The sequence below is a fragment of the Ursus arctos genome, unplaced genomic scaffold, assembly GCF_023065955.2.
Source record: "Ursus arctos isolate Adak ecotype North America unplaced genomic scaffold, UrsArc2.0 scaffold_2, whole genome shotgun sequence".
In the NCBI taxonomy this organism is placed as follows: Eukaryota; Metazoa; Chordata; class Mammalia; order Carnivora; family Ursidae; genus Ursus; species Ursus arctos.
The window spans coordinates 20,067,615-20,088,066 of NW_026622874.1; the positions used below are offsets into that span (position 1 = coordinate 20,067,615).

Consider the following 20,452-nt stretch of genomic DNA (forward strand, 5'->3'; position numbering starts at 1 on the left):
TACTTTCCTACTTGCTGAATAAAGATATAGGGTTTGTTCAAGAAATTATACATGCTTTCTCCTTTAAGAAAAATAACCATGGTTTAAAATGATAAGTTTCACATTACAATTTAGGATTAACAAATTTTGTGTTTGAAATCTATGAATCTGAGAATCTTTTGTAGCTACAGTGCAATACTCCATTAAAAATAAACAAAAGCTCAGTTATCTCATGCTAATTGCATATTGATGTATTTATTTCATAGATGTATACATGTATATATAAATAAAAAATAGTGTTGTCTCATGGTATGAAAAAATCCAGTCAGTGAATAACATTTACACACAATGCAAAGTCATACTTATTGAGACTGAACTGTTAAATATTCTAAAAAGAAAACATTTTTTTTTTATAAAAGAGGACACATAAGATAGTTGGTGAGGAATGTCTAAAATTACAGGATTTGTCCCTACATTTGCATTAGGAAATCCATACTGACAGAAAATGTAGCTGAGTATATTTTTAAACAATCACATCATCTGTCAACCTAACAAATTTATAACAGTATTATTCCCGCGCAGCTATGTAACTGCAGCTTCGAGTATCAGCCAGTCTCTTGTGATCTGTACTAATATTTGTACTATGCTTTTAAATCCAGTTGTAATGGAATTTCAAACTGCCTCAGCATCAGAAATTGCTGCCCTTTCCACAACACAAACTATGCTGTGGGTTTGCTTAGAAACTCTTTGTTGAAGAATCGTCTTGCCTCAACATTACTAAGGGAAACAGAGCAGCGAGACGGATTCTGTCTTCTGTATTCAATGCTTTCAACTATGGCTTTCTTTATCACCTGCAAATAGAGGGAAAAGATGTATAATTAGTCTTGTTCTAAACTCATGTAAACGTTTGTTTGGTCAAAACAAAAGTCTAGTTGATCTTTTTATCATAGTTTTCTTTTTGAATTGAGTCACATATGTGTATATTTGAATCCAACACCCGACCATTATACTCTTGTTAAGCTCGTATCCAGATGGTCTTCCTTCCCCAACCAGAGAAAGAACTATTCTGGGAGTGTTCCAGATTTTGTGCTGATAAAATTGGAAAGAAAATGTTTGTAACCCGGTAAATTTATCTTTATTCTCGTTTTCAATGGGGAGGTGATAAGAGGGAAGAAATAAGTAACTACTAAATGTAGAACTTTCCAGTTAGTGGACAAGCAGAAATGAGGGACCATTACTCCCAAATGAGGGAGTAAAAGACTTCCTTTAAGCCTAATGAGAAAAGAAGGTATTGCTTGAGAATTGCCCTTCTTTCTCAGCTAAACAAATATAGTTATAAAACATGGATGTCCTCTATCTAGAAAATACCATACCTTGTAATTTTATTGATGACTTTTTTATTCAGAATAATTTTCATATAGACTCAAATTAATGGTGACTACAGCCTCTAAGAATTGCTATTCCAATTATATTCTCTTCTGGTATGAAGTTAACCTAGTTAAGAACTTCTGGAAGGAAGACAAGATTTGGAATTTGGTTGAGGCAGTTGTTGCAGAGCAATGGGAATGGGCTTTGGAAGAGAGGCCTGTATGTTAATCTTGGCTCTGTTGCTTATTTGGAACCCTTCAAATCAGGAAGACTCCATCCCCTAGAACAGGACTATAGGATTTCATCTTAATCAATGAGCTAGAAGTTTGGAGCACGGAAGAAAATCACGGGGACTGTTTTACAATTCCCTTTATTCTCTACCCCAGGGATTGTTAAACAACATTAAGGTATCATCTGCATGTGTTTCAGTCCCCTGCCATACTTGGCAAGCCGGAGCAGCTTAGGACCCATGGCCGCCTTTCACGTAGAGCTAGAGTGGCCCACTTGGTCTTGGAAATGTGTGGAGGGGTTTTCCCCTGTCTACATCCAGTATCACTAGGCAAGCTGGATTCAATGTCTGGAGGAGAGAGATACGTGACCTGGGTAGTGCTAACATGCAACTAATATTCTGTGACTTTATGTTGGACAAAATGGGTAGGCCCAGCTAATTCTCTAACAGTAACTTTAAATAACGAACAGTTGCATTCTGGAGAGAGGGATTTACCACAGAAATGTGACACCTTTATTTGCTTTATGATTTTTAAATTATATAGAGAGAATATATATAATAAAACATAGTATCACACATGAATGTATATATAGTTGTCTTATGGGCTCGAATGTTAACTGAATTTAAGTACGGCAGGTATTTGCTGAGCCCATTTCTCCCATGAGTAAGGGAAACAATGAATTCTATGGTGACAGAAGAGGCTTCAGACCTATGAAGGAGACCTTGACCAACGACCTCCAGGTACAATCACTTCTTGGCTATGTGAGATCAAGGGGAATTAGCTGAAATCCTTGAACTTCTTTCCTCTTCTTGAAAGTGGGAATAATAACACTAATCTTGGTTTTTGTGGGGATCAGAGACCATTTATATAAAGTACTTTGCACAATACTCAGCATCTAGGAAAAATTCCATAACTATTTATTGTTATTCTTTTTAAACTGACCATATGTGTGAAAATGTCAGGAGCTTTAATTTGGATAGGAGGCTATAAAGTTTACTAGAAATAAACACACAATGTATATCCATTTATGGGCTTATTATATAGTAAAAGTCAGCAAATCAATTCTGCTATCAAATGTGTTTTGCTACATCTTCTTCCTTTTTCTTTCTTTTTAATATTTTATTTATTTATTTGAGAGAGACAGCGAGCAAGCAAGTGAGCAGGGCTGGATCCCAGGACCCTGGAATCACGACCTGAGACAAAGTCAGACACTTAAACAACTGAGCCACCCAGGCTCCCCCCTACTACATCTTTTAATAATCTCCCTGCTCTCTAGATATGTCAGCAAGTTTTCAGTTGGTTTCGCCTTCACCCTACCAGCACAAGACACAGGAACCCTCATTGTACAGAAATACCCAAGTCAAATAAAAATCAACTCTTTATTTTCCAAATGCCTAAAAAAGCTTTAAAATATTAAAAATAAAATATTTTAATAAATATAATATTTAATAAAATATTTAAAAAACACAGGGAAATTATATTAATAATGACTGCTGTCAATTCCTTTATAATGAATTCATAAGCACAAAAAAATCAGCAATATCATGAACTAGTGGATTTACGATAAGTGGACCTTGGCAGGTGTTTCTAGTAAACATGCCATTCTTATGAAGGAAAATGAATATTTACATTTATTAACAGGAAAACCCAAATCCTATGCAATTAGAATGTGCAAGTTGAACCACTAGATGGCATATCCACACTATGAAACCACTGCCCTGAATTTTCAGATTGCTGCAGAACGTAGACATTGGTTGTGATTTATTAATTCTATGATATAAACAGAAGAGGCGGAACTCAATCCGACATCAGTGCTAAATCCAAACCTCCTGGCATGATACATGGTACAGTTCCATGTACCCAAAGGAGCAATACGCCATCTTTGAATCTTCCTATTTTTTAAATGATATTAGGTGTAATCTTCAATAGTGTTTATATCTAATTTCTTCTTTCATTGCCCCCTGAAATTCATTGACATTCTAAATTCTCCCCTTCCATGGTATCCTGCAAGAGCTCTCCTCTCTCAAACCTCTCCATCCCCCCTGCCCCTCCCTAAGTATGACTGACCCATGTCATCCTTCTCGGGTGCCCTTTGAATAGCCTCCTACTCGTTGATCCAGACTCTTTAAATCTACGGCGAGAAAGACAGAGAATAAGAAAAGGAAACATGTAAAATGTGATCTTCTCCTAAAAAGGAACAAATTTAGAGACATGAGATTAGAAGCAGCCCACAAGCAAATACTGAATTCCCACAACAGAAAATGAAAAAATGATCCCAACGAGGAAGTTACTGTATATTTTGAAAGAGAATAAAAATTACAGATACAGAAGAATACAAGAAGATATTCTGGTCTAAATTGCTACGAATCTGCCAGCCAATGTCTGCCTTTCCAATAAAAACTGAAGTGTCATGAAAGCAGGCTTGTCAGTTTTGATTGTAGCATTTAGAACACGGAAGGGGAACCGTAAATATTTGTAAAAGTAATGAATGCACGGAAGGTTGAGTTCAACAAAGTTCAAGTCATGGAGACGATGAGATGCATGGAAGGACAGGCAGACTGTAAGCTCTGTGGATGGACGGGGCATTCTCAGTAGAAAGATGATCCTGTAATAAGGCTGAAGGCGGGAGATCATGGCACGTGTAGGAAGCATCTGGGAACTGGCCCGGCCGGAAGGGAGACTGTGTTTGGCAAATAGTAGGAAATAAAGCTGCTTGAGAAACAGCTGGTTTGAAAGTGGGAAAGAGTGAGGAAAAAAACCAGTGACCCCATCTCGGCTCCCCGCATGACTGTGTGACCTCCAGCAATCCGCCTCCATTACCCCGACTCAGTTTCTTCACATATAAATAAAGATACCTACCACAGAGGCTAGTTTTGAGTCTTAAATAGTTGAGGGGAAAATATCTAGCTTATGTTAAACACCCAAAACTTTTTTCATTCTTTTTCTTTTGTGCACGGTTATACCCTTAATTACTAAAACAGTGCCTGACACAGGAGATACTCAATAAATATGTGTTGAATTAATGAATAAATAAGACGCAAAGGATTATAGGCAGCATTAAAGGGATATGAATTTGGGCCTCACATATTAGGCCATGATATATAACAAGCTTCTAAATTACTTTTAAAAGATAAAAACTTTAACTCGTACCTAAATGCTATCATGATGATGAAATATCAATAAATTAAGAATTAAGTACCAGTACTTCTGGATATATACTTCTCCTCATTTAATTAATTAACTAATTTTTTTCAGAGGGAAAGAGAGCACGAGCAGGGGTGGGGGAAGGGCAGAGGAAGAGGAAGAGAGAGAATCTTAAGCGGTCTCCACGCCCAGCATGGAGCCTGCCATGGGGCTCCCTCTCAGGACCCTGAGACTACGACCTGATCTGAAATCATGAGTCGGATGCTTAACCAACTGAGCCACCCAGGTGCCCCACTTTTCCTCATTTTGGTTAGCATCTAGTATTTAATACTTTATAGGACTGTTCGAGAAAGAATTTTAAAAGCTCATTATTATGTACCATTGGCATATATTGAATAAATTGACACATAACCTGCTCTTAGAATATGTCTGCTGATTTAATAAACTGAATGAGTGAGACTGCCTAACAGTGTGTTTTCCCGTGAGCTCTGAACCAACAAGGTCCTGGGAAAGGAACTCTCAGAGCCACATTCCCTCCAGATCAAACTGGTGGTTGATGAGGAGAGCACGTAGCCACACCACACGCGCAGGGATACACGGCGTAGAGATTCTATGTGGTCAGAAATTCTGCCTCCAACCAACAGACCTGCATCCTAACGCCTGCTCTTCCTTCTTCCTATCATGTTGAACTCTTCAACAATTTTAGCCAATAAGTCAATGGCATTTTAAAAATCACTCACAAAAAATTTATTGCATATTTATTTTAGGTGCCAGGCATTGTGATGAGTGTCTCTGGAGGATATAAAAGGTAAATAAGGCAAGTTATTGTTTTTAAAGGGTTTAAAATTTACAAGTAGAAGCAGAAGGCAATATGAACACTAATAATAATTATTATCATTATCATATTAGCTGCTTCCATTTGTTGAGTGTTTCTTACGTGCCAAGCCCTTAAATTATGTTATTTTACCTAATCCTCACCCTGGTCCTATAAGATAGGCATCACTGTTTCCCCTTACAAATGAGGACAGGAAAATTTGGAAAAGTTAGCCAACGTGTCCAAGATCACTCAGCCAAGAGCGAGCAAGCAAGGCTTGGAACACCCAATTTGGTCTGACTCCAAAGCCTGTGCATTTCCCGCATACCACATGTCTATTGGTGTAAGTCACTCTGTGTTTCTATGTTAAGTTTCTTAAAAAAAAAAAAAAAACAACCCACCAGCCAGCCCCTCCCCCCATTAAATACAGCCATTGTAAAAGCACTGAGGCAATGTTCAGCGAGAAGGAATTTGGGAGGATTGAGTAAGTGCAGAAACCTGATGCTAATGAGAAACCCAGGCTGCTGTCATGACGGGAGCAGAAACAGAGCGAAAGTTCTCTAAAGATGCACGAGAATTTCGGTTCGGCCAAACAGGACAGCTAGGATCTCTGGGGAAAAGAAACTGACAGAAGCATACAGCTGTCGGAGACAGGGTGGCCTTTTCAGAATAAAAAGTTAAGCCAGAATGTTAACTGAAGATGAACATTTGCCTTAAGCCAGAGTGGTCATGGCCACAAACTTGAAAACTGTTTTCTCTGGAGTTGGCGGCCAGGGGTCTGCACTAGAAGGGTTTATATTCCCAGGGTCCACAATTTGCAGGCAGCTCTGACAGCCCGTGGCAAGTAATGACGGGCTGCCTTGCTGAAGTGTGAGTTGGTAAACTACTCTATTCAGATGGTGTGGCAATGAGTGACTGAGCTAGTGCCTGAGCCGAACGAGCTCTCCAGCGCTCTCCCTCGGCAGTTTTGTGGGTCTTCATTTATCATCACTTATCAAGAAGCCTGGATTCTGCTAAAATATGTTTTCTTGGTTAAAAGTGAGGGGTCGGGAGGGTAATCAAAAAAGAGACAAAATGTCGGTGAGCGCTGGAATTCCTACCTGGGTATAAAATGTACACACGTGCACAGACACACATACACACCTACACCCACACACACATGAATCACTTCAACACAAGTCTCAATGGTCATGTAATTGAAGAGGAAGCTTATGTTCATTCGTGCCACCCCTGTGCCCCAAAATTTCCTGCCTAGGCTGCTATTATCTGTATAGACTGATCTGTATTATTAATTCTGGGCATTTGCAAAGGTCTTGGGGTGTATCCATCCTGGTATAGGATGCAGACACACATAGGTAGGGTTCCTATTTATCGAGCAGCTTCTGACTCTTCATATGTCACCTGATGCTCACTATTGCTACTATGATAGGTGCTGTTACACCTGTTTTAGAGATGAGGAAACTGAGGCCCAAGAAGTTTAAGGAGCTTATTCAAAGTCACACAGGTGGCCCATCTGAGATCTAAACCAGATATAAAGCCCATGACCTTGCTTCTACACACTATGCCAGAGAAGTTCTTGGAAGTAATTAAATCCTGCTTAATTAAATAATGTTTGATAAGTAGTATGTCAGGAAAGTTATTTTGGAATTCAGTCCATTTTTGCTTAGGCTTTTACTTTCTCATCTATGTGTCAAACAAACTACTTTGAAGAATCTATAAATAGAACTATATCATGCTTTATAGCAAACAGCTTAGCACATTTTATATAAACCAGAACTGAAAAACAATGAGAAAAATGTAGTTGTGTAAGTTACAGATACAGATATCTATCCACTTGCATTCATCTATAATATAATACAGATATGTACATATACAGATATGCTTATAAATATGTATATGTATGTATGTGCATCCTTTTATTTTCCCAAGTCCAAGAGGGTACTTATATATTCCTACAGTCTATTTTTTTTTCCATTTGAGGACAACTGATCAAGTTTAATACATTTCATCCCAAGGAATACATTGTTTTGAGTTTATTAGTTTCATACTAGAAATAGGATTGTTCTGATATTACCCCTTAGTTCTCTTCTCTTTTGACAGCATGGGGTTTTATAAAACACAACTCTATCTTGAGAATGTCTGTCCCACTCCCTACGAATCATAGATTAAAATACTGATTTTCTCTTAATATTCTTTAAATTTTCAGCATAGCATATGGGTTTCAGATGACCACTGATTGTAAGATAAAAGAAAAAAGGAAAATATATTTAGAAAACGAATCCCATATACGCAGAGCCCTCATCTACATACTGTGATTTCTTTGGCACCATTCCCAAGGTATCCAAAAAGATTGGCAAATTAGATACAACACCCTTCCCTCTCCAATTAATTTCTTTTTCTTTTTCACTTTTTTTTTTTAATGTGTAAAATCCAGCGAGGCTAGTGAACTTGGGCTTTCACAATGGATAATAATTTGTCAGACCCTATGATTTGGAACTACAAGCCAACATGATTCCAGTTACACAACAGTGTTCTTAAATGGTGAGTTAGAGATTACAGAATTTCACATAATCACGGAAACTTAGCAGCAGATATACTGGGGTTAGGGATGACCTAAGCGAAGAGAATGACTTGTCTCTGAAGTTCCTAACGCAAAGCGTACTTGGTATCTCATGGACTAAAAATGGGAACGCTGCTACTTTTGGCAACATTCCCAAGATCTACAAAAATGGACATTTCAAAGCATGAGTATATCTATGAAAACTCATGATATTTTAGCAGATTAACTACACTTCCGCTTACATTCACTCTCTTGCTCTTATATTTCCTTTTTATCACTTTTCTTCCTACTTATAATTTATTTTATCAGATGAGGAATACATTAGATACTTTGGGAAAAGAAGCTGAGTATGAACCAATCCTTCAATCAAATGATTGTATAAAATATGGGCTCCGCCAATTTAGAGGGATTAGTTTTTCTTATTTGTGAATTTTATAGGGCTCTTCTGGAGAGTAATAAAATAGTGTACAAAAAAAATAAAATGGTACAATTTGGGTGGTATCATTCATAAGCCTTATTTTTATTTTTAATGCATTAGCTATGTTCATGTGAAACGGAAATATGTGACATTGTCAACGCTGGCACGAGATACTTACATCAATGTTGTTCAGGGTATTGAAGTGCATGAGGTCATGCAGCCTTTTGAAAGCTTGATTTGGATATTGAAAATTGAAGGTCGAAAATGGTGATTCGGGGTCATCAAAAATATCAAAATCAGCTATTTCTTTCTCTTCTTTAGTTTCTCTTGGAACACCTAAATATTGGAAGAGTCTCAAATGGTGTGATTTTGAAAACAGTAGAGTATCTCTAAAACCCAAGAAAGAAAACATACAAATAGCTGTAAACATAACATTGGGTGCCCCCACTGGGGTCATGGGATCTGTAATACACACTGCTATGCTCCCGCCCATATGCCCTGGGTTGGGATATCCAGGTGTTCTGCCTGGGCAACTTGCAACTGCCGCATCTGCATCTTTCTACCCCATCCTGCAACAGGGAGAGGCTGCTTTGCTCCCTAGCAGCAGGATGTAAATTCTGGTAAATAACACTCTGCCCCAGGCATCAGTCAACCAAAGACTCTAGGAAGTTAGGATATAAATATCCCAGTTCCCTTGTCTTTTGTGGTATGATTAGGAAGGATGTTTCTGGAGCATAGGTTCTATTCCATTTCCCAGACTTTCCCAACAGGATCAAGTCCTCCTCATGGAAGTTGACTTACTAACACATCTTTTGTTGTCTACCTTCCTTTATCACTTCTGGGGGAATCCAAACCAAAACATTATCTAACTGTGTTCATGCTGCAGGAATCCCCTGTGGAGTCTCTCCTTGAGAATTAACAGGGATAGAAAATTCTCCAGGTTTCATGTACTCTACTGTTCTATAACTAAAAATGCCAGCAAATTCTTCCTTCCCTTTTTTTGACGTATGACTTGAAATAACCTCCCTCCCTACTGACCCTGTCTTTGTCTTCTTCCTCATCTGGAAGATCACTTTCTTCTCCATCATCCCATGTCAAATCTTCCATGACTATCTTTTATATCTTTCCTATCATAACTGCACTTTCTGGTCCAAGGATAATATGATTTTTAGGGCTTGAGCATCCTGCCTGTCAATCTCTAGATCTCCTTTTGTTAATCCAGGATATTGAATAGTCTATAGACTCTGGATGTAGTCAAACAGGACACCTGTGCCTTGAACTTGATTCTCTTTTTCTATGAAACATAACAAAGCAACCTGAAATTATTATCTATGCTGTACTGCTGGATTATATTAATCTTGTGGTCACTTAAAGTTCCTAGAGTTTTTGCACGATTTGTTCTGAAACAAGGGCTCCCTTGCAAGGGTAATTTTCAGAATATTTAATAATCCCTATGACAAGGGCTCCAATCAATCAGAGCAAACATAAGCCCAGGTTTTGGAGTAAAGCCCCAGAGATTTTTATTGAGTTAGTTGCTCATGCATCAGTTTCTGAATTATGGAGAACTCAGGGAATCTTGGAGTAAGAAAGAGGGGAAGTGCTCGAGGTCTCAGGACAGTAGCTATTTATCAAGGTAAGGGAAGCATTCAAAACTGTAGTAGCTAGTACAGCAAGTGCTGTTATAAACCCACTTAATATCAGTCTTGCTCCTTTACCAGATTTCTACTTTACAGAATATAATTTATTCCCCACGTACCTGGAGCCTTGTACTTTCTGAAGTTGATATTGGCCAGAACAAAGTGGATGATAGTTGGGCAATCTTTCTCCGTATCAGGATTCTTGGGTTTAAAGACATAGCACTCCTTCAGTCCTTCTCGATCAAACACTTGAGGATCAATCTTTGGAAACGGGAGCTTGTTCATCTTGGCCCACTTTTCTGCAAGTAGAAGTTCCTATGGAGGAGAGGCAAAGAGGCATTTGGGAATTTTCAGTTTTCATTTATTCAGTTGGTTTGGCCATCATTCAATATTCATCAGGTGTTAACTGTGTGCTAGCAATGTGCTCCTTGCTAAGATGAATAATGACCCTGTTCTCCAGAAGCTCATTAATCTTAAAAAAATTTATAAAAGCACCCTATAAACAAACTCACTATTATGTTAAATCTTGGCATAGGAGGCATGTGAAAATTTACTGATGAACTGAACTGAATGAAATTATAGTGATATAATTGTTATAGGGAAAAAAAAACATTAGGGCTTTGGTTATTTATAAGCCATGTGAACATTTTTTAACCCTTCAGAGTCAAAGAATGATGAAACAAAATGAGGAATACTCCAGTACTGAATTTTCACCTGTACCTTCTTAACACGACCAATTAAAATTAGTAAATTTTATGCATACAAACATATTTGAGTTACCCTGTTTTTTTGTTTTTTGTGTTTTTTTTTGCTTCTGTTTATAAAAAGAATTTAACTTCTGGACTCAGAATGTTATATGTGTAGTGGCCAGGAATGGGCCAGACAGGGAAACCAAGAGTTTAGTAAATGGGCATGGCAGATTGTGTGATGGTTTCCACATATGGGCTCCCTTCCTGGTAAGAGAATTATACATCCCCACCAGAATGAGAAGACACCTAGACAGAACGACGGCAGGTGATTTGTAGCTGCTGATGTGAAACGTGATCAAGAAATACACATTTGTTGTTGGCCACGGAGATTTTAGGTTTGTTTCTGCATCAAGGCTGACTAATGCAGTGGGTAAGCACACACACGCAGTATTAGATTTAAACAAGAAAGCATAAGTCAATATGGAGAGGTGCTGTAAATACAGCTTATTTTTATTTATTATATAGCTTAAGGGGTAGTAGGAAAAATAAGAAGCAGACTCTCAGTGGTAAAAAAGCAGACTCCAGGGCCTGATTGCCTGAGTTCAAATGCAAGCTGTGGGACCACGGGCATGTTTCCTAATGTCTCCACACTCAATAGCCTCAACTGTAAAGTGAGTATGATAATAATAATATATATCTCATGACTGCCATTAGAATAACAAAATGCCTGTACAGTATTTAGAATGGTGCAGGACGCCTATCACTTGCTATACAGAAGTTGGATAAATAAATGTCAATAAAGAGAGGAAAAGAGGTGGAAGGGGAAAAGTAAGGAAAGAAAAGGAAAAAGGAAGAGAAACAGGTACAGAGAAATTCCCAAAGAGATGAGGTTTTATACAATCTTGTTATTTTAACTACTCTTTGTCATCACGTTGATTTATTCAATGATAACCATTAGCTGCAAATCAAAGCTCCGTGCTAGGAGATGGGGAGTTCACAGTGAGTGAAACTCTTGTCATTATGGGATTTATAGCCTGGTGAGTGAGAGATAATAATCAAAAAACTCCTTAGGCTTAAAGCCATAGTAAATGCTATGCAAAAAGTATTCACCATGAGATTTGCAGTGTATGTGGACTGTTTCCTCAGAGTGTGCATTAATTCATTCAACAATTATTATTGAACACCTGGTATGTTCTAGGCATAACTCGGCTGTCTTTGAATCCTTGAAGATCGTAAATCGACGGGAAAGATAAATAATAGATATTATAGTACAGTAGAGGCAGAGGATGTGATAGACGGTTCATGCCTGGCCTATGCAGTCTGAAAGGCCCACCTCAAACACAGACACCTTGATTTGCTAGCTGGGTGGTCTGAGACACACTGCGTAGCCACCACAAGTCAACAGGGAAGAAATTTTGTGGTGTGTATGTAGTGATATTCCCCTAATGGCACCATGGGAATCATAAGAGCCAGTCAACCAACCAACTAACCAAACAGGGACCAGGTTGTTCACTATCCCTGAAATAGTAGGCTCCCAACCCCATTTCACCTACATTCCACCTGTTTCTTATTTTCAGCAACTCATCTTCTATCACTGTATGTAAAGTTAACACCATTATCTTCCTCAGGATTGCTATGGGGATTAAATGAGATAACGTATTTTTAAAAATTCAGTAATTTATATTCAACAATATAATTTATGTTAAATATATTTAACATATAATTTATATGTTAAATATTTGTATTTATATTTAAGATAGCACCTTAAACTTAAAGAAAAATATACATTGAACTTTCACTGTTCTTGATGCTTCTGGAATGTTGTGAATTTTAAGTTGATCAATTCTCAATGCCACTGAAAAGAAAAATCTGGGAGAACAAAGGATTTAAGGTATATTAAAGCACTTGTTCCATAAACTAATAGGCAAAATATGATATTTTACTGAAAATTCCATATATATATAAATTCTAGTTTGAAATTTGAGGAAACTTTTATCACTAGCTCCTTTTTTACCCCCTGGTCAGTTGAATTATTCAGTTTATTTCTTGTCTGGCACTTTCACAATTATTCATTCAAGATTATTCAACACCAAAATAAAACCAAAAGTTCATACTGTGGATCAATTGCGTGAGAATGAAGCAAAAAAAGAGCTTTCTAGTGTTTACAAACATGACTCAGGATGACTAACGATGTGTGGATGTGTGGAGAAAGAGGAAAAGGGAACTTCGTGAGGTAAAAGACCAAGCTATTTTTAGATAGATATTTCATGCTGGAATCAGGAAGCGATTGAAACTTTCCCTTTCCTGATATGATCCTTCTGTGGAAAAGGTTAAAAATGGATGACTATAGAGACGGTGATTACAGGATGGAAAAAACGACCTCCTTTCTGATGTCTCGTTTCTCTGTTTGTAAAGACTGAGAAACAATGACCCAGACTATGACTAGAGCAGACGAGTTGGAAAGGGGTATTTTAGAAGAATGCCATGAGCAAGAACATTGCTGCTTCGTAAAGTATGGCAATATGCCAGAACTATTTTCTATCATAAGTATCCATTTTGGTTGTTGGACACCTCATATACTTCAGATTTCCATAGACTAATTCATGGTAAATTTACATAGTACTAAAATGATTTTCTGTGGAAATAAAAATTTGATAGTACCCTTCAAAGCAATACTTTGTAAGATATACTCATTTTTGAGTACTAAGACACTGTGAAGGATAAGAAAAACAGTCTAAATAACACAGAAATATATTCAAACTATAGTGTAAGTGGCATATATATGCCATTTTATTTATTTTTATATATGGATAAATATATATTTATATGTTTTTAAATATATAAATACTTATATATAATAAACTAGCTTTTCTCAAGAGGAAATGAACTTTTTCTCTGCACACACCTAGGATATGTGCTTTCTATGATGTTTCTCAATATTTAAAATCTATTTTTGGATTGGGAAGAGGTAGAAGTATAAATATGCATATAAATATGTAAATAAATTGAATCTTAAGTGATTGAAGCAAGTAATAGAAGACACAATGGCTAGAAACTACAATTTAGAATTCAATATTTTGTGGGTATGGTCATCAGCCCTTCCAATAAAAAGCATGCTGGTATTAGGATCCAAGAACTTTATAATGCAACAGGGGTGAAAATAATTTTGTATATTTAATAATGTGTAGAATTTACATAGCACTTTATATTTCTCGTTAGTTCTTCACTAAGATGTTACTATACCTTCACAAAAATATGTAGAGAACTTAATGTTGGGTATATCTACTCATCAGAAGGCATCTGATCCTTAATGACCAATACACACGTAGCGGGTTCAGTGGGGGCTCTCAAAAAGATAAGTCCATGCTCTTACCCCCCTACCCAGTCCAAGGACATATGAATGAGACCTCATCTGGAAGAGGGGTTTTTGCAAATGTAATTAAGCTGAGGGTCTGAAGATGAGATTGTCATGGGTTATCTGGGTGGGCCATAAATCCAATGACAACTGTCCACATAAGAAGACACATGCACAGAGGAGAGGCCATATGGAGCCAGAGGCTGACACTGGAGTTTGTAGCCACAAGCCAAGGAAAGCCCGGAGCTGCCAGAAGCTGGAAAAGGCGAGGACAGAGCCTTCGCAGGGAATGTGGCCCAGAGGAAGCCTTGATTTCAATTTCTGGCCTCCAGAACTATGAGAGAATCCATTTCTGTTGTTTTAAGCCACCCCATTTGTGGTAATTTGTGATGGCAGCCCTTGGAAACTAATATTTGAGGTAAATCTATAAATGCTACATTTAACAGGCAGTTCCCTTTATCAGCCATAGTGGATCACTGCCCGGAAAGCTAACACTTGGACCAGTTCGGCCATGATGGTGCGACGAATCGAAATACAAGTCAGAAGTAAATCATACAGCAGAGGCTCTAACACAAGGATCATGCCATAATGTTAACAAATAAATCAGGTTAGTGTGGGAAAATACAATTTTTTTTCTGGTGTGTGTGTGTGTGTGTGTGTTTGACAGAATTTTGGCCTTGAGAGAAAAACTGAAAGATGAAGTCAATTTAAATACATTATTTCCATCATTTATGAAGATTGACTCATCTCCAATTTTCCTTCCTTCCCTCCTCTTCTTTGCCTTCCCTCCGTGCCTCCTTCTCTCCTTTTCTCCTTCCTTTTCTTTTGAAGAAAATGAACCCATTGTTCTGGTTTCTGCTCATTAAGCATTTAAAAGGGCACTGAAAAACTGAGTTAGATTTATGTCCAATATATGGCAACATAATATAAAATAACATTATTTATGGCATAATAACTCTAATCTAGTACTCTCTATAAAATTTAGTAAGGCCAACAAACAAACCCCAAAACTCCAGTGGTAAACTCTGAATTTTCCTATACTCCTTGCTTGCTCCTCACCGGAGCCAAAGCTTTCTTAAAAATGTTTTTTTCTAAAATCACAGTCTGTTTCTTTTGCAGACTTGAATAGGAAGACCCTGGCTTATTTTCATGACCAACATTAAAGACAAATGCTATTAGAATTCTCCTTGGATGGACTCTAATGGCGAAATAAATTTGCATGGCATATACCTAAGCGATTAAAGGGTTAATAAGAAGAAACCTGACAAAATGAAACATAGAGCTGCTTTTCTTAAATCAATTAAAAAGAATATTATTTAGAATCATGAGGCTCTTTATATCCAGACTACTATAAGGTGTGTGCCTACAAACCTAAAAAAAAACCCCATATCAAAAAAGCAAACAAAACAAAACAAAAAACCCCTCCGGTATTACTGACAGTGACATCATCAGTTTCCAAGACCAGTTACAACAAGATATATTAAAAACTGTGATTGCCGCTATCAAAAGCCGTGATATCTATCATTCATATCTCCCTGACAAAATCTGAGATGTAATTATTCTTATGAAATGCTTAGATCAATAATTATGGAATAAAATTTATGGTTTTATTTTTTCGTCCAGCATTTTTGCTCTGTTCTTTTATTACCAATGGCATTCATATTTCAGTTTCAAAAACACAAAGTTATTCACTAGTTAATCGACTTAGTAAAATCCTGTTATTACACTGGAGCTTCTCCTCTCCTATCGAAAAGCTTCATGTAGATTCCTCATCAATTTTTAAAACTTGCTATATTATATCTAAAATTAGTATCCTAAAAACAAAGAAAAATTAAAATAAGTGTCCCACTTCAACATTAGTATTTTTTTTTTTATCAATTTAAAAACTATATTTAGGGGGTGCCTGGGCACCTGGGTGGCTCAGTCGGTTAAATGTCCAACTCTTGATTTCGGCTCAGGTCATGGTCTTAGGGTTGTGAGATCGAACCCCACGTCCAGCTCCGTGCTGGGCATGGAGCCTGCTTAAGATTCTCTCTGTCTCTGTCCCTCTCTGTCCCTCTGCCCCTTCTCTCTCTCTCTAGAAAAAAAAAATTATATTTGGGTAATCTTTTAGATCCATAAAGAAATACATATTTTATAATGACAATCGTAACACTCGCTAGTTAAAATCATTTTCAATGTTCCAAAAGAGCCTGAAAAATTCATTTTGTTCACTTTGAATCTCCTGACATTCATTTTTTTTTTTTTAAAGATTTTATTTATTTATTTGACAGAGATAGAGACAGCCAGCGAGAGAGGGAACACAAGCAGGGGGAGTGGGAGAGGAAGAAACAGGCTCTCAGCGGAGGAGCCTGATGTGGGGCTCGATCCCAGAACGCCGGGATCACGCTCTGAGCCGAAGGCAGATGCTTAACCGCTGTGCCACCCAGGCGCCCCTTGACGTTCATTTTTTGGGGGAAAAAAGTAATATATAATATATTGCAATTTCCTTTATATCAGTCTCTGAAAATACTGTTGCCAGAGTGATGGGTTTTATGTGATCCTAAACCAATAATAAAAGGAAATATATACATATGGGGGAGAGGGGTGAGATGAAAGGAACTGACTAAGTAATTCTAAAGCACATCTATGAGAATGCATAGCAGAAATGTCTACAGAATTTGTAACTCTCTATATATGGAGTGATTGTAGACTCTAAGATGGTCAACATATAATAAAGCTATAGCTATTAAAATACAGTGTGGTATTGAGAAAAGAATTGTCAGATTGTCAGATGAAGCAATGGAATACAGCAGATTAAACACAAAACAGATCCAGGCATTCTACACTAGGAATATAGTAACGGGATAAAGGAAGCATCACAAATAATGTTTAAAAAGTCTTTGAGGGATTATGTTATTATACACCCAATACATTGAAAAATATTAATGAGTTAGACTATTTTAAAGTATCATAAAAAGGAAAATATCAATCTGTATGCAACTGATCTTGTTAAATATGAATTTTAAGAATAAAACCAGTGAAAGAAGTATCTACATAAATACTGAAAATGTTAAAGTCATCAGAAATAAAAATGCCAATACAAATGACTCATTAGATCATATTCGCAAAAATAAGACAAACTTTAATATCCTTAAGATATAAAATAACACTTAATGAACGGCAGCAATACTAAAAATCCAATTAAAAGTAGTTTAAAAACATCAGTATACGCTAACCATGACAAACTATTTACTCTCACAAACAAAGGGAAAAAATTGAAGCAAAACATGCTTCTCCTTCTTTCTGTCATATTGTAAATTTTTTTAACTTTTTTTGGGGGATGATTTTATTTATTTATTTGAGAGAGAGACAGAGAGCACAAGTCGGGGGGGGGGGGGAGGGAGGGAGAGAAGCGGGCTCTCTGCTTTGATGCAGGGCTCGATCCCAGGACCCTGAGATCATAACCTCAGCCGAAGGCAGACGCTTAACCAACTGAGCCACCCAGGTGCCCCTTAACTTTGTTTTTAATATTTTTCAGCCAACAAAGCCATGTAAAACAAGGACTAGCATATACAATCTGATATAGTAATGTAAATTGGTGTGACTTTCTGAGAAAGAAATCTGAAAATATTTATTAAAAGTCTTAAACTAATACATATCTAAGAAGCCAACCTCGGCAATTAATAAAATGTGCGATTAAAGATTCATGTGCCAGGATAATCACTAGAGAGAAAGTGACAAGATAGCAATAATCTGAAAGTGGAAAACAGAGCATTGTTAAAAAATCCTTGCATATTCACATACAGAGATACCATGCTGTGTTTATAATTATGTTTAAAAAAATATTTAACAGCATGGGAAAATGCTCATGATATAATTTTAAGTAGAAAGAAGTAGAATGCAAAGCAATATGATCCTGGTGTACACACACACACACACACACACACACACACGCACACACACACACACAGAAAAAAGACTAAAGGAAAACAGTAAAATAGCAGCTATTGTCTATGAATAACAGAAATGATATATATTCTAAATGTCCAAATTTTTTACAGTAAGTGTATATTCTTCTTAATTAGAAATAATGAATCCAAGTCCAACTACAACAAAGTACAATGGTTCTTTTTAGAGGTACAGAGTGATATCCTCAAACCTTCCCAACATTAACTCATGAGGTAGTAGAGCTGTGATTCATATGTAGAAGGACGGCTTTGACCTTTATACTCCCATTGGTGAAATGAATAATCCAGTGTCTTCCACCTCCAGAACTAGCTTCTAAGCTATCATCGTAGAGTCATCCATCGGAGCTCACCTCCCCACTGCGGCTCACGGGTCATCAAATCCTGCTCTTGGCTTTCTCAATCACCCATTCTATACAGTACTTCATTATCCTATGCTTGGATTACAGTAAATCCCTCTTTTTAAAAAAATGTCTTCATTTAAAAAAAAATTGCGGGGCTTGAACTCACGACCTAGAAATGAGAACCTGAGCTGAGATCAAGAGTCGGACACTTAACTGACTGAGCCACCCAGGTGCCCTGTAGTAAATTCCTCTTAATTTGAATCTTTTGCTCTTCATCTCCAATTCATCCTACTTTCTACCATGGAATTAATCATCCTAAAATTCCAATTTCATGAAGTCGTTTGTCAGCTGCAAACTCTTCACTGATTCTCTATTTCCCATCATCCAGGCCTAAAGCCCTCCTAAAGGGAGCTTAATATTTATCACTTCTAATCAGATCACTCCATCTCCTCCGATGTGCTCACTGCCATCTCTGTGCCATTTTCATCCTGTTCTATTTATTTCCCTGCTCATCTACTCCAGGACACACCAATCTAGTCTTATATGGATCTCCCATAACACACATGCTTATATAAAGCCAAATAACTAACAGTAAGTTGCTCATTTTCCTTCCAATGACTCTTGTGAATAAAAGTCTTTTCCCCAAGAAAGCTAAAATGTTCTGGAGATCAAGAACCATGGTTTATCATTAACTGCTGCACATAGTGCACACACAGAAAAAAATACATGTACAACACGTTCAAAGGAGGCATCTAGTAAAGGGGAAAGATCATTAGATTGTCATTCTGGAGCCTTGGAATCTGGTCCAGCTTGACCACTACTTAACTAGCACTTTCCCAGCCAGGTCCTGGACTATGTTCTGTTCACCTGTTATCTTATTTAATTTGTTGATGTGATGAAATTGCTCATCTCACCAACCCTTGTTTTCTTGTCAGAATACCAGTAACTGCCTCAAAAAAAAAAAAAAATCAAATGTGAAAGCGTTTTTAAAAAGTGAGACTTTATATATATCAAAGAGTTGTTATGATAGCCACTGTTAGTCTTGAGAGCAGTTTCATCATAGCATGACGGGAAGGAAAGCAAATGTCAGAGGACCTGGGTTATTACTGACTTCCTGGTTGACCTGGGTTATCACTGGCCCTTCCTGGTTGACCTGGGTTATCACTGACTTCCTGGTCAACCTGGTTATCACTGACTCTTCCTGGTTGGGAGATCATGGACTATGTCACTTAACTCTATGAATTTCCATGTCTTAATCGATGAAATGGGGATAATAACTCCATCACTCTCACAGAATTTCATTCATTGACTCACAAAAAATGACCTACTCACACTTTGGCCGGCACTTATAATACAATTAGAACCAAATGATTAAAACAAAACATACATTCAAAATTGTGTCCTAGTTCCCAAGGAGTTCACAGACAGTGGAAGATATATGTATTGTAAACAAATACGGACACTACACCATGAAAACTGCCATATTTAGAAGAATCTACTAAGTCCTTTGTACTGAAACTCTATCTGCGAAGGTCAAGAAAGATAACACTTGAGATGTGTCTAAAGAAATTTTGAGGTGTTCCAGGTGGAAGGAAGAGTAACGTTCATGGTCTCACTTGGGTGAGGCCACAGTGCTGCTAAGCAATATATGTTGCCTGTTCAGAACTTTTTCTCATTTCTTCAGAGGCAGACTTTTATTCTCCCCGGGATCCTGGCTCTACCACCTCCACCCTCTCACCCTTAAGAGATACCACTGAATTCTAATTCCTACAAAAGTGAGAAGTCATCAGATGAGTACTTTCTTAACTTCCCCTCTCCATGCCTAACAGTGACCTTCCATCCATAGCCATTATCTTCTCCCTCCCCTCTTGCCCCAATATCGACGTTTCTATATCACTCTCCACCTGTATTTTTGTATCTCCTTTGCACTCCTTACCCATGGAACCTTCCGAGGGCTGTGACCCTAT

At 37.4% G+C, this 20,452-nt stretch overlaps 1 protein-coding gene across 5 annotated transcripts in view; it reads right to left on the reverse strand.

Annotated features, from left to right (window-relative positions):
- Nucleotides 1-215: 215 nt before the first annotated feature.
- PLA2G4A (phospholipase A2 group IVA) overlaps nt 216-20,452 on the reverse strand; it is a 152,051-nt gene continuing 131,814 nt past the window's right edge. For all 5 annotated transcript variants that reach the window (XM_026509247.4, XM_057315152.1, XM_026509244.4 and 2 more), the window contains 3 exons: nt 10,270-10,465; nt 8,692-8,849; nt 216-830 (listed from right to left, as the gene is read on the reverse strand). In XM_026509247.4, the coding sequence (XP_026365032.2) occupies nt 699-830; nt 8,692-8,849; nt 10,270-10,465 (486 nt within the window). In that variant the 3' untranslated portion in view covers nt 216-698. The remainder of the gene's footprint in view (nt 831-8,691; nt 8,850-10,269; nt 10,466-20,452) is intronic.